The sequence below is a fragment of the Drosophila novamexicana genome, unplaced genomic scaffold, assembly GCF_003285875.2.
Source record: "Drosophila novamexicana strain 15010-1031.04,08,12 unplaced genomic scaffold, DnovRS2.1 tig00000689-arrow-pilon, whole genome shotgun sequence".
In the NCBI taxonomy this organism is placed as follows: domain Eukaryota; kingdom Metazoa; phylum Arthropoda; class Insecta; order Diptera; family Drosophilidae; genus Drosophila; species Drosophila novamexicana.
In genome coordinates, this window is record NW_020824818.1 from 1,522,526 (window position 1) to 1,539,067 (window position 16,542).

Below are 16,542 nucleotides of genomic sequence, written 5' to 3' on the forward strand. Positions count from 1 at the left end.
ATTAAATATGTTCATTAAGGCGCTGGGTCTCTTTAAAATCGACAAAGATCGATATCAAGAGACGAATTTCTGAGCATATCTCGAGGTGTACACATATCATGTAAATGTTATTTTTCTGAAACCTAATCGTTGCACAAGATATTAAAGTTTATTTATATTTTACTCAGGAGCAGATATGTTGCCATTGTGCTTGTACATAAATAAATATGAATGTGTTTACCGACTGTTTGCAGGGTAATTCAGACTCGAGCACACACTACTGACTCCTACTTGTTTTTTTTTCTCATACTTTGTTGCGTGCGTGCCTGCCGAGAGAAGCTAATAAAGTTGGACAGTTTAAGACGCTGGTGGAATGGCTGGGCAGCAATTAAGCCATAAAAGGCACTAAAAACTGGGTAAGTAACTGGCGGGGTAAAAAGTTGCGCTTTCGGTTGCTGTGTGTCAACAAGTGAAGCATGGCAACAGCGCACTTTGCACTAATCGAACTTTATGTGCTGCTCTTTGGGCTAAGATCCATGAACTTTTAACGCACTTTGGTATGCTTTCGTCCACTTTTTGCCTTGTTTCAGCCTTGGCCGCAAGTTTTTCATAATAAATTAGAAACCTTTAAAGTGAAACCCCTTAAAAGTAGTAAAAACTTTCAGAGTGTAGACAATGCAAGTTTATTAGGCGAAATTATTTATTGATATATTTTTATTTCTCTTGTGGACAAATTCAACATTAATTGGAAGTTCAACAGCGATGTAAATATTTCAACTATTTCACTGTTCCTTAATCACAGTGCAAATTGGCAAGAGCGCACTTAATTACAACAAACAAATTTTAATGAATTAAATTCATTGAATTCTAATATACACATGTCATATTAAATTGTTGTGATACCCTTCAGTAGCTAACAGATTCTCAATTTAAAGTGCCATTTTATTGATATGTTGTAATGTAGATCAAATATGGCGCTGTTGCCAAGCTTCACTATATGTTAATTAGCTGAAAACATTGCCGGAAATTAAAATATTGTTATTAAGCACTCGAGAGGAGTACAAGTCCTCTATGACAACTGAGAGAATATGTTAAATTATCAAATATTTCCAAAATAATTGTATTAGCGTTGCCCCACTTTATTTGACACTGTTGCCACACTTCACTTGTTGTCAATTAAGTGGAAACGCTTTATAAATTCAGCCCGCAGAGCTCTATTATTAATTCGATATTTCAATTCACACGACAGTCACAACAAGACTTTTAATTAGGATGATTTATGTTGGGAATTTAAACCATTTTGACATATTATTTCAAGCTGTTGTCTAAACACACACAAAATATGCCAAATAGGCGCGCGCAACCAAAACGGGACTAATTAAATGTAACACATTTCTCCTACACTCACACAGCCATACTTGTATACAGAAAACTAAGTTAAACAATCAGTTAGAATCAGTGTAAAGTGCATCAATCAAATGCAACAAACGGCAACAAATGTCGCCCAACTAACAACAATTTGAGAGCGGCTAAAATGTAAGTGGCTTTTGTGTAAGCTCATTAAAATGATTACACCCAAATGCACACACACGCACACGGCACGCCCACAAAATTACAAACACACACACACACGCACACATACATAACTCTACTAAATGCGTCCGCGACAATAGTTGTGTCTATTGTTGTTGTTGCCGTCTGTCAAATTGCATGCAATTTTTGCAACAAATTTCCGCGAGCACTAGGGGTAGTCCCTCGCACATCTGCCCCACTGCCTCTTGTTGTGGTTGTTTAGTTATGCATTAGATTTGTTTTTTTTTTTTATTTTCTATTTGCCACGTTGAAGCTCTGTTATGGCAACAACTACGTTTTTTTTTCTGTTCAAGGCGGGCCACGCCTTTGTCGTGAACGTTTACACTGTAAGTGGAAGCTGTTGTTGTTTGCACAATGCCAACAACGATGTTGCATGCACAATGGTCACATGTTGCAGCAACTTTCATTGCCAGTGTCATTGTTGCCGCAATGTTGCCACTGCTTGTGTATTTGTGTGTATCAGCTGTGCCTCAGTTTGTTGCAAAGTTGCATAAAAGAATTGACCATTCAAGTGGCAAAGGGTTTCTTTTTTTTTTATTTGCATACATGACTGCTTTGTTACATGCCGCTGCAGCTGACGTTTGCAGGAGATATGTTAACAACAACGTTGCCAAATTCTAAATATATATATATATAAATATGGTTTTCTAGTGAAAATAACTTAACAAAGTAACAGAAAATTAGCCGCAGTTAAAAGAATTTTAACATACAAAAAAAATTACAAAACTAAATACAAAAACTACAAAAAATCTGTGAATGTCATTAAAGAACTTGTGTGCTGTTGCCACGTTTTAGTAGTTAATATTGAGCGGTTGTTCAGTATTCAAATTGCCAGGTATTTTAGAAAATATTCGTTAAGTCAGTAACGTCTTATATATTTAAACATAGGCAGACATACGTTTGGCTCCCACTAGATCTATACAATACAATCTATTCATTTAAAAATCAAAACTAGTTGTTTTAAAATAAGTTGTAGTTGTTTTTGATATACCGCCGAAATTTAAGTAATGTTGCCAAACTTCAATATGCATGGAAAACGTCCATTTCGCTTAATTGGATTCGTTTAATTAATTCGTTTTTTTTTTTTCCATATTTATATATATTATGGACATACAAAATAATATGCTTCATCCATAAATAGAGCTTATTCCGCCTGCTGCTAGCATTAAAGTCGTAGACATATTTTAAATAAAGGTTAAATTGATGAGAGTTTTATTTCTTCTTATTTTTTCGCGTTATTAGCATAAAACTAAGACTCATTATTTCTTCTCCTTTTTATAATCATTAAAGGCTTCTATAACTCATTTGACTAAATCCCACTTACGTTATTAGCAAGCCTTAAGATATTTTGATGCTTTTGAACAAACTTCAGTTGGTTAAACAAATGTGAAGCACATAACGCTATTTATACAGCTTCCCCCTTTGACAATTTGACAAGTTGAGGCCGCTTTCTGGGACGATGTAGACCCGAAAATTATTTGCAAGCACTTGGGACAGACTCAACTCAACTGTCAAAACTGTAGTGAAATGTTATCAAACACTTTCAAGGTTGACTCGGGCAAAAAAAAAAGAAAAATACAAATGAAGTCTTTACTTGACACGGCATATAAATCATATGACAACGCTTTTCATATTTTTCTTGTGGTGTCGTTTCTGTACCTTATAATAAACGTGCAAATTTTTCACATTAAGAAAATTGTTTGGACTTTCGCTTGTGACTTACCTTCGCGCACATTCTCGTAGGCATCCTCAACGTGTGACTCCTTATAGATAATTGAGTGGAAATCAAGTTCGTCCTGTGCACCGGCAGCATTTTTATCCCCATCCACAGACTCATTTGTTGTGGTGGTCGGTGAAATCATTGTCGTTGATTCTGGCTGCTCGGAACTGCTGCGTGGGTACATTGGGAATTCGCTTGTAGATGTGGTTTCAGCATTTTTATTTATGAACTTTTCTGTCTTATTATCAATGGCAGTTTTTTTGTTGTCTAGTGTGCTGGTGGACCCCGTTGTCGTCGAGGACAATGCAGTTGCGGTGGTCGTCGTCGTCGTCGCCGTCGTGCGATTTGTGGGAAAATAATGTTTGGCATGTTCAACATAATAGGCATCACGTTCCGTTATAATTTTACCCTCGAATACCCCATTGTGTATGGAACCAAATACATAACTATTACGATCCCCTATCACTTCGCCCTCATAGATATGATCCGTTGAGACATCAATGGGGCCGTTGCTATCATAAAACTGGGATAACAAATGAATTCAGATTATTATTTTGAAATAATTCCTATATGTTAATAATACTCACGTCTAACTTATCACTAAATGTATTTAAATCACGTTTTAATCTAAGATGGAAGTCTCTTCCATGTGCTGCAAACTTTAAATGTACAAAATGATCTTTGGTCACCGATCGACGCGCTCTAATGTGACTAGCTCTAATGTGCTCATGATCATAGTTGAGTGTTTCATAGTGGGATATGTATTCATTAAGTCGTTCACGACCTGTAAATAGCAAAGAGCGAAATTAATAATATATTATTAGTTAAAGGAAATTGATATATAATTCTTTATTTTTATTTTAATTTATTAACCTTGTAAAACAATAAGATGATTGTATAATCTTTAAATTTTTCTTTAAAGAACATTAGAAATATTCTAAGGTATTTGAAGTGCATTGAATATGTACTTGAGAAATTATGTACGTTTTATATATTTTGAAAAAACTGCAAAAAAAAGTCAGCTTTAAGCTCCAAAAATTATACTTAAATAAAAGTATTTGTGAAATATTTATATGCTTATTTTAAATAAGATATTCCATAAAAACAGCATTTATTTATTAAATATTTATTAAAGTCAAATTTGTTTTCTAAAATATATTTTAAAACAAGGAAATCATTTTCAAAATCCTCTCTAGAGAGATTTTAAGCCGTATTCACATTTGTTAACATAGCCTCTTCACATGTAATATTGTGTTTTTTATAGATACACAATTCCTGATTGCTTCACAAGCATCTAAGGTGTTAGTCTACCAATCAGTATTTTATATGCTTTCAACCTAGCAGACTCTCATTTATATATATATATATATAGGTAGCTGGCACATAACACTCCATTAGGCAATCTGGCACGCCCACACTTAAGCCAGCGAACGAGCAACAACCAACAGGCAGAACCAAACTGCGCACAAGTAATGCATTTATGAGTGTATGTGTTGTCTGTGTGTGTGTGTGTGTTGGTAGGTGTGTGTGTGCGTGTGTGTTTGTAAATGCATTAAAAATGTTGCACAAGCTGCTGGCAAAGCAGATATATGTCTTTCCCTGTGTTTGTGTGCGTGTGTGTGTGTGCGTCGTTGGCTTGGGCTCTGCCATTTCTGGTTTGGTTTCCAGTCCATCTGCCAAAATAAATATGTTTGTGTCAGGGACAAGCTCCACTTTGGCACTTTTACACTTGCACTTCAAGTTCGACAGGCCACGCCCACAAAAGTGTACGAGTGCTGCTGGGCGACATTGAGAGTAACTGCAAAAGTAAAATGCATTACAAGAAAATGCATTGCATACACACAGGCGCCACACTCACACCCATGCCCACACACAGTCAGCAGAACAAGAACCAAGGCTAAAAGCACAGCCAGAGACAGAGCAGAGCCAGGGCCAGCACCGGCAAGAGGGTGGCTTGAGGGCCGTTGGCCCACTTTTACAGCCATTAAATGCTATGAAACGTTAAAAGTATTAAGCGAATCAGCAAACGAAGCGCACAAAACAGAAGCTCAAATAGCAATGAAATGCAGCAAACGTGAGGCATTTCGAACGATTTTTGCTGCTGCTGCTTCTGCTTCTGCTTCTGCTGTGGGTGTTCCGTTCAATGTTGTTGCAATTTCCAGTGTGCCCGTTGCGTTTGTCGTGTGCTTTTAAAATGTAGCCAGGGCCGAAGCGGAATGTGGAGTCTGTTGCGCCAAGCAGCATCCAGCGTTGACGTTGTGTTTCAATTTCCGGCCTTCAATTAATTTGAAATTGCGGCTAGCCGATTTGAGCTGGGATTCAGTACAATTGGAATTGGGTTTACGTCAAGATTTATTGTTGAATGCTGATGATTGTAATGCCATTCTTATAGACAGCTACTATGTCAAACGAACCAGAACTTCGAACACAGCAGAAAATGTGGGAGTAGAGAACATAGCAAAAGTGTGAAATTTTAAAGAATTGTTTAATGAATTATTACAAATAATTTTAGATTTTGGAATATTGATGATTCAATACGAATTTAAGCTTGTTAAAACGTTGACATATGGCATTTGCAAATATTTCCCTTTTGTCCATAAATTTCATTACCATTTTTGCATATTAAAAGTTTTCATTCAATAATTATGGATAAATACATTTGTAAGATGTTTTCTTTTCACTTTAAAGCCTTTGACTATTGCCTAGGGAAATAAACCGCCAACAAATAATATTAAAACGATTTCTATTTAATGCATACTTAGTTGTTTATTTACGCATTTGTATCTGTTGGGATCAACCACAAAAGCCACAAATTCACTAAAAATGTCAGCCGAAACGAACTAAGTAGAGAACCTAATCCGAATGCCTCAAATATTTGCTGGCAATCTAATAGTGGTGCCTTAAATGGGCCACAGATCCAAGAACCACATCAAATTATCGGCAAGGATTAGCAAAGTAAATACAAATGAAAAATTGACACAAGCCGACAGCTGGGGAAACTGAGTAAAATACCAGAAGAGCAGATAAAATTCAATAGGAAAACTCAACGAAGGGTATCACAGCAATCACAACAACAACAAAAACGACAATTACAACAATCTGCACATCAAGCCAAAAAGTTTGGGAATATTCAAACCAAAGTAGAAGGTTAATTGCGTTCAAAAAACCGCAAAAATCGATAGGAAAATGAATTTAACGTCAGAATAGCTGCGGTCAACACAGATACAAAACACAACTATAGATACATAACACATATACATAGATGCGGATACAAGTGTACAGTCTGTCTGGGTTTTATATACGTAAAGAAAAGAAAGAATGGTGAAAATGCATTTGCCATGAGTAGGGAATTTTAATTACTTAAAATGCGCCAAAATAATGAAAAATACGCAAAAAGCATGCAGTTTGGTCGGAAACTGTTTCGGGAGGGTGCTGATGGCATGTGAAATGCGGGCGCCACCAAAATGAATGCCAGCAAAATGGAGGATAATTTCCTTAGAGAAAAAAACGTTAAAGCAAACAGCCAACGGTCTGAAGAGAGGTAATTAAACAGAATGCTTGAGCAAACTATAGACCTATAATTTTTTGTTTGTAATACCCTGCTGCTACCGGTAAAAGTGGTTGAATCGGATATAATTATATTCCCCGATTAAGCAAAAAATTAATATTCGTCAGCCGGTATCAAGTAAACAGTTGAACAAACCTTAACTATATTAATTACTGATCATTAAGAACCAATTGACATATTTACTCGTTGCCAATGTCAACAATCAGTAAGTAAATCAAAAACATCTGATAACAAGGCTTTGTATTTCAGGCGAAAATTTCGACATGTATTTAATTCTCAAAATTGTGCACAATGTTGCCATAAAGAATCATATAAATTTTAAAAATATACAACTTAACAGCACACTATTCAAAAGTCTTTGGAAATTATGGGAATCATGGAAGAATATAAGAAACTTGAAATTTGCACGATTTCGGCAATGAATTATTATAGATATATCCGAGACAAGATGCTAATTACAAAAACTTATGAGAAATGCCGAGAATTCTGATAATTTAATTTTCTACCATTTAAGTACCTTACACTAGACTGGAGATTGAGCCTGGAATCACTTTGACAACTCATCTAACAAGGACCGTTTAAATTACTTAATTAAAATCAATAGAAAGAAATAGCTTACGGTATTTAGAAGTGAGAGGTTACATTCTGTTTATTGTATGTATGAGGTACATAACTGTAACGAAATTCCATATATTAAATTTAAGAAATTTTAAATGTTTTTACAATCGTCAATAAGCTGTCTCGGCATTGCATATAATATAAGTTATGATAGCTGAAACTCAACCTGAACTAAGAAACTCGAAACATGCGAGTCAGTGCCACAAGTGAAACCATTTATCAAAAGAACTTTGGGGCTTGCCCAAATGTATATGTATCTTATCTCAGCTGCTAGCTGAAATCGCTCTTGCAGCCTGTTGCCTGCTTCCTACGGTGTGCTGGCCCGTTTTTTATTTTTTCGGCTAGCTTGTGGCAAGCAGCTGCACATTTGGCCCACATAAGAAACGAGCTGAAAACGACTTTCGCTATTAACTGCTGCGAGGGGGAAATGAAAAAAGAAAAAAATTGAATATGGCAAAGCGTTTGACCAACATCGGAGCCAAGCAAATGAAAAACAACTGCAAATAGCCAAGGCCCGACAATTGCCCGACTTTTATGGAAAACAACTTTTCTTTTTTTATTTTTTATCATTTCTCTCAATTCTTACCCTCTCTTTCTCTTTCTCTCGTTTTCATTTGTCTCTGGTTTGTGCTCATCGATAACACAGATAAAGTATTATGAAGAAACCAGTTTTGGCATAGATCTCGCCTTGAATTGGCAAAACTGGTGAACGCTTCTCTCTTCTTTTCTTTCTGGACTCAGATTGGTTGCCTTGGGCGCCGGCTGCTGAACAGTTGATTGAAAAATGTTCAATCAGCTACCGCTGCCGACCACAAAAAAACATTTTCTGTGCGTTCTAATGGGCTTGCGTGGGAAGCAAGAGAGCGCATCTCCAAGCACATCAAACACACTATATAATCTTGTTTAACATAACCCAGACCCTATATTTGTGGTTATCCTCAAAATATTACCACTTGACTAGATTATATTGCTACTTTAGTAAAAATCTATGCCAAATTGAATTATTGCGAAAAACACCAATTTATCAATTTAAGTATTTTGACCAAAGTTTCCACCTTAACCGCACGAACCCAAAATCGGACCATATTCTCATTTAATAATAAGATACGAATTTAATTTTAAATATATTCAGGAATATTTCTTTTACACATATAGAATAAACAGTCTAGAATGTTTTTATGTTTTTATGAATATTAAAAAGTAAATTTCCCAAGCGTGTTTAATATTCGGCATCTCAAACTTAACTTTTCTTTCTGGTCGATTTTCTTCTATTTTTTTTTCACTCACTTAAATTCCATTTACCCAAAATTCTTGATATGTCTTGTCCAATCGATCCACGTCGTTTTGTGTCAGGCCAAACGAGCGTTTAATGTAACCACATCGAGAGTGGAAAATTCGTTCGATGTCCGCGTTTATTCATTTTTAACTGCATGTGTCATATACTCAGCACCCACAACTTCTGGCCAGCCTCCTCCATGCTTTCCCTTACATGCTCAATGATGATTCAATTTGGTTGCAGTAGCTCGCAGAAAATGGGCTTAAATGCGCTCAAGTTGAATATTTTAAGCTGTTGGTCAGCATTTTGGGTGGTTATATGCTCATTTTGATTGATAGGCTTAAGTCGGTTTGTGTGTATATGTGTGTGTGTGTGTGTGCAATTTCGTTAAGCTGATTTCACTTTGAGCGCTGCCTGTTTTGTTGCTGCACTTTTCCAGTACGCCACGTTTTAGATAAGACTTTCCCCCCAGAAAATCCTGGCGTCGGGCATGCATTGAGATTCGTTTTTGCTTGGGCTTCTACAGTCTGAAGTTGATGGATGATGTGGGCACTGGCTTTGCTATTCGTTAATATTGCCTGCTTTTTGGCAATTTAAAACTGTTTTTGTGGTTTTTCAATTTTTGATGTATTTCTAATATGATTACAATTTTGTGTGTTCTGTGAGCAAAAGAAACTAGTAGAAGCTTTTCTGTCGTTATATGTTAAATACGCTTTCAGCTTAAAATACTCTTGGTATTTCGAAAAAGGCTGCAAATATATATATGTTATGTATTTCGTATCAAATTTTACTTTTTATTTATCATAGCACAAAACCCGTGTTATTTTTAATTATTAATATTATTGGCAAGTATTAATAAATATATAAGCATTATGGGAATAGTAAACAAATATGACAGTAGAAAATTATATTAAAATAAGAGAGCAAACTCCAGAATATGAGCGTAAGCAAAAGCAATTGCCACAAAATAGCTGAGTTAAATTTTACACAACTTTTGCAGATATTCATGCGAATTTCGCTTAAAACTAAACAAACAATTTTACCAAAGCAAAGCTCAAAGTTTTGCACAAAAGATTTTAGTTCGTTTTATTGCACATTTTCAGAACCTTATAAGACTTACGTCAGGTCAGCTGACTGACTCCAAGCATAAACAAAGGACAGATTCAGCTGCCCCACGACTCGGAAACTTTTAACGCTAACGAAACGTTGGTTAGAATGCGGTAAAGGGGCGGATTGACCGCAGCCGCAGCGAAGTAAGCGTCGTTGTAGCGATGTAAACCACACGAAGGGATGTCAAATAAAATCCAAGAAAAGTGCAATAAATCACGTACCGCTGCAATCATTTTATCAACGCCAAGTTTCTTACAAAATAAGCTTGGCTAAGAAAAAAGCAGCTAAAACGGGCACTAAAAATGCTCAAAAAAATAACAGTAAATTAAAAATAATTTACTTAATATTTGCAAATAATTAGAAAATGAATACAACCTTAAAACTTTTCGTATTTGAGCGATTTTTCAGTCAGAATTCTTAATCATTAAACTCCTGTGGTCTGGCATTTTGCTTATAATTGTCATTCCATCTGATTTTGTGTTTTGCCTTTTTCTTTATACTTTAATATTTCAATTGCGTTGTATTTTCGATATCGTTTTTTTGCTGCGCAACGATTTAAATTTTTGTTGTTGGATTTATATTTTATTATCAGCAAAAGCTACAGAAAACATCCAATCAGATGAAAATTTGCCTTCAAGTTCACCATTTCGTGGAATGAAAATGAATCAATTGATTGCTGCGTTTTCTTTTGCATTCTTATATTTATTTTATTTCTTATATATTATTTTTATTTTTTTCCAGCATGAGCCGATTTACATGTAAATTGATGGGGCTGCCGACCTCACGCACGTGCCCAGTAATTCGAGTACATTTGGGAGGGGCATGTAGCGCGAGGGGCGCATTAAATTGGAGGCAAAACTTCTGAATAAATAAAGGGTGCACACTCGGTGATTTATAACGAGCTCTTGCAAAAACAAAATTAATATTCTTGTAACTACACAGAATATTAATTATAAAATACTTATATGTTATATGGAAAAACAGTCATCATGTTCAACAAACGCATGCATATTTTTTGCCAACAAGTATTTTTAAAATCATCAAAAAGTTGAAAACGCCAATTACTTCAATAGTAATTTCGCTCTTATTTGCGTAGACAAATAAGTAAACTGGAGTTAATAACAGATGTTTCGATTCCGTAAGGGTTACAATAATACTTGTGCATATTTCCGCTTTTGATACCAGTATAATCAAAAAATTTCTGATTAATTTGAATTTCAGATGAGCCTCGCCTCTATAAGCGAGCGTCGGAACGCACAATCTACCAACACACTTATTGCATTGTACAACACTTGACAATGATGTGAAAAGTCTCCTTACTAGAAAACATGTTGTTGGGAGGATTTTCAATTTTTAATATGGCCTTGCACTAAACTAGCAAATTGTGTGCAGGAAAATACCATGCTGACATTGTTTGCACTTCAGAGTTTGCTGCATATATAAGTTCACAGTCACAATAGAAACACAACAGCACAACACCTAAACGGAAAAGGTAACAGCAAGGATGCGCGCGTGTGTGTGTGCGTGTGCATGTATGTGTGGAGTGCATAATTTGAAAAACCTCCTTGAAAAGCGAAAAGCAAGCAAATTGCAAAGTCACCAAGGCCTAAAGATGTAAGCAACTGACAAAAGACTTTTATGTTCCACAGGCTGATATACATACATGTATGTGTGTATGTGTGTGCACATATATGTGGCTGGGAGTCTGTTATTTTATTTTTTATGGAAATATTTTCCACTCTCGCAGAAATGCTTTCAACCTCATCAAGAGCTTGTAGTACTTGTACTGATTTAACTTTTATTTTCGCTTTTTGTCCATAATTTCTCTCTCTCCCTGTCTTTCTCCCTGTCTGTTTTTCTCGTTCTTTCTTTCTCTCCCAAAGCGCATTAAGTCTTTAGCTTAAAGGCAACAGCAACAATCCAAGCAAACAAACAAACAGGCAGCTGTAATAGCAGCAATTACAACAGCAAAGCATTGCATACACATAGGCGCGCACATAGACACAAATGTATATGGAAGTATACACACGCACACACACACACACACACACACACTTGAAAACATGACCAAAGACAAAGGCACATTAGTAGCTGCTGCTGCTCCTGCTAGAGTGGGCGTCTCTCCAACTCGTTCTTGGTAGTTCAACAGCCTAGTTTAAGCATGGGTGAAAAAGTGGGAGGAGGTCGGCAGAGTTAGCCCCAAACTAATGCAACATCAAGTAGCCCTCACATGTTGTGTGCTTAAGGGGCGGTGTTGCTGCTTTAAGCTGCCCAATTTGTACGCTGCTTAAATATAAAATCCTATGGCACATGTATTAGCTGCAGCACAGCTGCCAGGCTATATGTACATACAGACAACAACTCACAAGTCTGAGGCTTAGAGTTCAGTTCAGTTTACGTGGCCAAAACCATTAAAGCGCCACATTAACCTGGTTAATTGATTGTCAACAGCCAAATAAGTAAAATTAAAGAAATAGAGAATTTTACGATTTTTTAGTCTAATAAAATTTACTAATATGATATTTCATAATTTCTTATTAATGAATATATTTTCTAAAGTTTGAATTATTGCTTTTATTCATATTACTAAAAAAAAAAATTGTATTACAAAATCAAAAAATATACGATTTAAGACGACTTTGGCCTAATCATCATTTGGCTAAATTTAAGAGGCTTCAGTTGCCATGCATTCCAACCTATTCTTTTCCCAGTAAGTCCAACATCTTCCGATGTGTATCGTCCATTTAAATTACTACAAAAAATAAAAAACAAAAAAAAAACGATGATAGATAAGCTGGAGTTCCAATTAGATAATTGCGGAATTGTTCACCAGTTATAACAGTCATAAAACCACCATCCAGACTCGTAACTAAGAGCACAGTGGCCCGTAGTCACATCATTATCCTGATCTGGTGTTGAAAAGTTTTTGCCCTTATGATACTTGAAGGAATCAGCAACATTTCCGGTAAAATCTCCAAACATTTTAATCTTATACAACTCTGTCTCGTTGCCAATAACAAAGTTACTGTATCGAGCATAACGGGTTTCATTTTGAAAGTCCTCCAGAGATATATATAATTCGTGAGGTTGCGATTGGGTCAGTTTATGTAGTTTCTCTAGTCCGAAAAAGAACTCGCCACGCAAATCCCCAAAACCTGCCTTGTAATCATCCCAGCCACGGTTAAAGTTCACACTGCCATTAATACGGCGTTGAATAACGATCCACCCGCTTCCGGCAAGCTTCGAGTCACAAAACACGGAGAATGGATCCATATCGGGTACCTTAATCGAATAAACATCACTTGATTTTCTTAGGCAGATAGAGACTACAGACATCGCTTTGCACTCTGAGAGTTTCGATTCAAGATGTTTGAATTTGGCAACATTTAATTCATTTTTTTCGTGCTTCGATCGTGATATCTTTAATTCATCATCTTTTTCAGCGATTTGGGAATCTGCCGACTTAACTTTGGATTCCAGATTGGTTATGACAACATCATTTGAGACGAGTTTTTTCTCTAACAGTGCAATATTGCTCTTATACGCGGCAGTCAATTCGATTTGTTGGGTCAATTGAAGTTCCTTTTGCCTGATTGTTTCCCTCAAATTGAATACAATCGCCTTTTGCTCATTGATTTTACTTTCTAATTCTGCGAATTGTTCTTCCTTTGCTCGTATAGAGGCTGCGTAGCTAAGAAGCGGTTTAACCACTTTATAGCAGTAGGTTCCGCACTCCGAATCGTTTGTACACTGCGTTAAACTTTAAATTAGACTCCAAATAATTGTCATTACATTTGCGACACCAACCGAGTCATTTGTCGATACTCCATTTGATTGAACTAGTAGGGGCATTAATAAAACTGCCCATAGTTTCAAATATATTTCCATTTTCAGCTAATTAATTTGAGATTTGCAACCGTTGCACAGCGTTAAAAATTATAAACTGACTGAGACCTGTTTGCGAATCAAACCAGGAAAACCTCTTTGGTTATTTAAAGTACATAATATTCACTCAAGCATCAATCATTGCGTCAATAAATATAATCAACGCATTGCATTGTAGTATTATCAGCTCAATATACTTGATCACGACTTTCAGTATATTTCTGTAATATTAATTGTATATTGTTCAAGAGTCAAAGTTTATCAATGTTTTTGCTGTGTTGGGCAGCTTAAGCAGGATGCATGTTAAGCATCAATAGCCGAGTCGATCTAGATATTTCCGGCTGTCTGTCCATTCGACCGTCTGTCCGTATGTATGAACGCAAGGATTTCATAACCTATATGAGCTAGAGACTTCAAATTCGGAATGTAGGTTCCCCGAGTCCATGCGCAGTACAAGTTTGTTTCGATAACTGACTCTGTATCCAAGCAATCGATAAAAATCGATATCGAAATACCGTATAATTTTAGCTAGAGTTACCAAACTGTTGCTTCTTGAATTTGAGCCACAATTTTAATCTTGAACAATAAGATGTAAGAAACACAGAAGTTATTAAAGAAAACGTGTTTCGGGGGGCCACGAGCTTGGGGCAGCTAGCACAAATTGCAAGAATTTCTGTACACATGTACACACACACATTCACGCGCGTATTTGTTGAATTCTATAGGCAGCATTGCAATTGCGATTGTATTGCTTCTTGTGCTATTTTATTCGTTTTTTTTTTTTCATTAAAACTCAATTGCTTGTGTGGCTGTTGAGTAGAGGCAGTTGCAAATAGCGTGGGCAGTTACGAGTTTATGTCCTATCGAGGAAACACTATTTTTTTTCTTTTTAATTTATATTGAGTACTTTTTAAGCAAACTAGCCTCTTACTTGTTTTATAAGATTTATTGACTTTATTTGAAATTTCTAACATATTTATCATTTGCCCTATTGCATGTATTTGTCCTTTATTTTATAATGTAATAGTTTGTCATTTGAATAAATTAACACTGAAAAATCGTAAATGAAAAACATTTAACAAGTCATTTACAACATTTTACGCAGCCAAACGAAAACAGAAGCGAACAAACACAAAAAGATTTCAGTTGCCGTGAAAAGTAAATCAGCTTAAATGAAAATAAAAACAACAAAGGAGTAAAAGCCATATGTTGGCAACACAGCAGCAAAAAAAGTATGGAAAACAGTCAAGAGTGTGACGGTTGAATGTCCTGACTTTGCAATACTCTGCTCATCATTTTTGGGCCAAATATGAGAGAAAGTTAGTTATAATAGTAATAATAATAATTATAATTATAAAAATAATAATAAATAATATCAATTTAAAATTAATAACAATATAATTGTAGAAAAAATAAACTGCGTCAGTGGGCATGGAAAAACTTTACACCTTTATAAGTTCACTTTTAATCGGAAAAACTACCCTTTCCTTTGCTCAAGAAGAGTGTGTTTTTAAAACATTTTAGTTAATTCATTCTGCCATAGGTTTTTAATATGACTTGTAAATAAATGAAGTTGTTTAAGTAAAAATAAAAAAGGGATTTATATAGCCCATAAATCGCATTACGGGTTTTCCTTATGGTATAAAAGGCAACTTTTAAAAAGCACCTATAGGGATCTTACTACATTGGCTGTATAACAATCCCCTGCTCTGTCAGTTTAAATCCTAGTTTATTCTGTTTTTGTAGTGCACACAGTGTATAAAAGAATTTTATTTAACTGAATTGTAGTTTTTATGCCAGCCGCATTCGAATTAAAGCTGAAAAATACTTGTCTAGCATGCGTGTTATCCTTTTATATGTATGTCACACAGATTTGTCCACACTTCGCGCTGTCCTGTTTGTGTGCTTGTCAGCCAACATATTTCTAGTATTTATGGCAGATGATGAGGGGCACGAGCATGCTGTGCCCGCCCTCTATCCGACAGTGTTCAAGACTTGTTTATGCTTCTTGTTTTGGCTGCTGTGGCTGTAGCTGTGGCTGCGGCTGCGGCTGTTGATGCTGCTGTTTTAGCCAAAAACTCATTTCGATAATGTATTTTGCAAAGCCCTATACCGAGGGCCAGCCATACATATTTTCATATTTTTCGTTTTTTCTGTTTACCGCATAGAAATTTGTGATAACAAAATTAGATATCAAAAACTTTGCCAGAGTGCATAAAAAATGAGCAAAGCAATCAGAGGATTATGCGGCGTATGCGTAATGAGTAATGAGTGCTGGCTGCCATAGCGTATGCGTAATATTTTTTGGCGCCCTACATTACATCACGTATGCCTGCCTCGAAGCATTTAAAAGCATTTTTCGGTTAACGTTGAGCTTAGTTAATAAGCCGCTCAAGTGTTGCGTGGCTGAGTGTGTGAAATTTGAAAATTGGGTTGCCTGATGGAGTGGCACACATGGTTGGGTGGTTCCTCGTAGCGGGGGGCAGCATGAAAATTAGACGGCTGTCTGTGAATTTCCTTTGCAACAGACTGTGCGAGGTTTGGCGGGGCAGCCTGGTTGAGAGCATTTTGCCATTAGGCTCTGGCTGTCAATTTGCATAAACATGACTGAAACCTTGCCAGCTTGCATCAATTTACTTATTAACAACTGACACGAGGTGCAGAAGTTCACATAACATTTCTACAAAATGTACAGAAAATTATCGATTGCTCTTAGAGATCGAAATGGGGGCCACATGAGGTTAAGAAAAGGCTGTTTGATACGCTACTAAAATATTATATAAAAGAAATTTC

The 16,542-nt window shown here is 36.0% G+C and overlaps 1 protein-coding gene across 3 annotated transcripts in view; it reads right to left on the bottom strand.

Moving 5' to 3' along the window:
* Positions 1-16,542, bottom strand: part of LOC115762987 (disintegrin and metalloproteinase domain-containing protein 10) — a 146,295-nt gene that overhangs the window by 32,181 nt on the left and 97,572 nt on the right. For all 3 annotated transcript variants that reach the window (XM_030705371.1, XM_030705369.1, XM_030705368.1), the window contains exons 3-4: positions 3,880-4,076; positions 3,296-3,815 (exon numbers count right to left, since the gene is read on the bottom strand). In XM_030705371.1, coding sequence (XP_030561231.1) covers positions 3,296-3,815; positions 3,880-4,076 — 717 coding nt within the window. The remainder of the gene's footprint in view (positions 1-3,295; positions 3,816-3,879; positions 4,077-16,542) is intronic.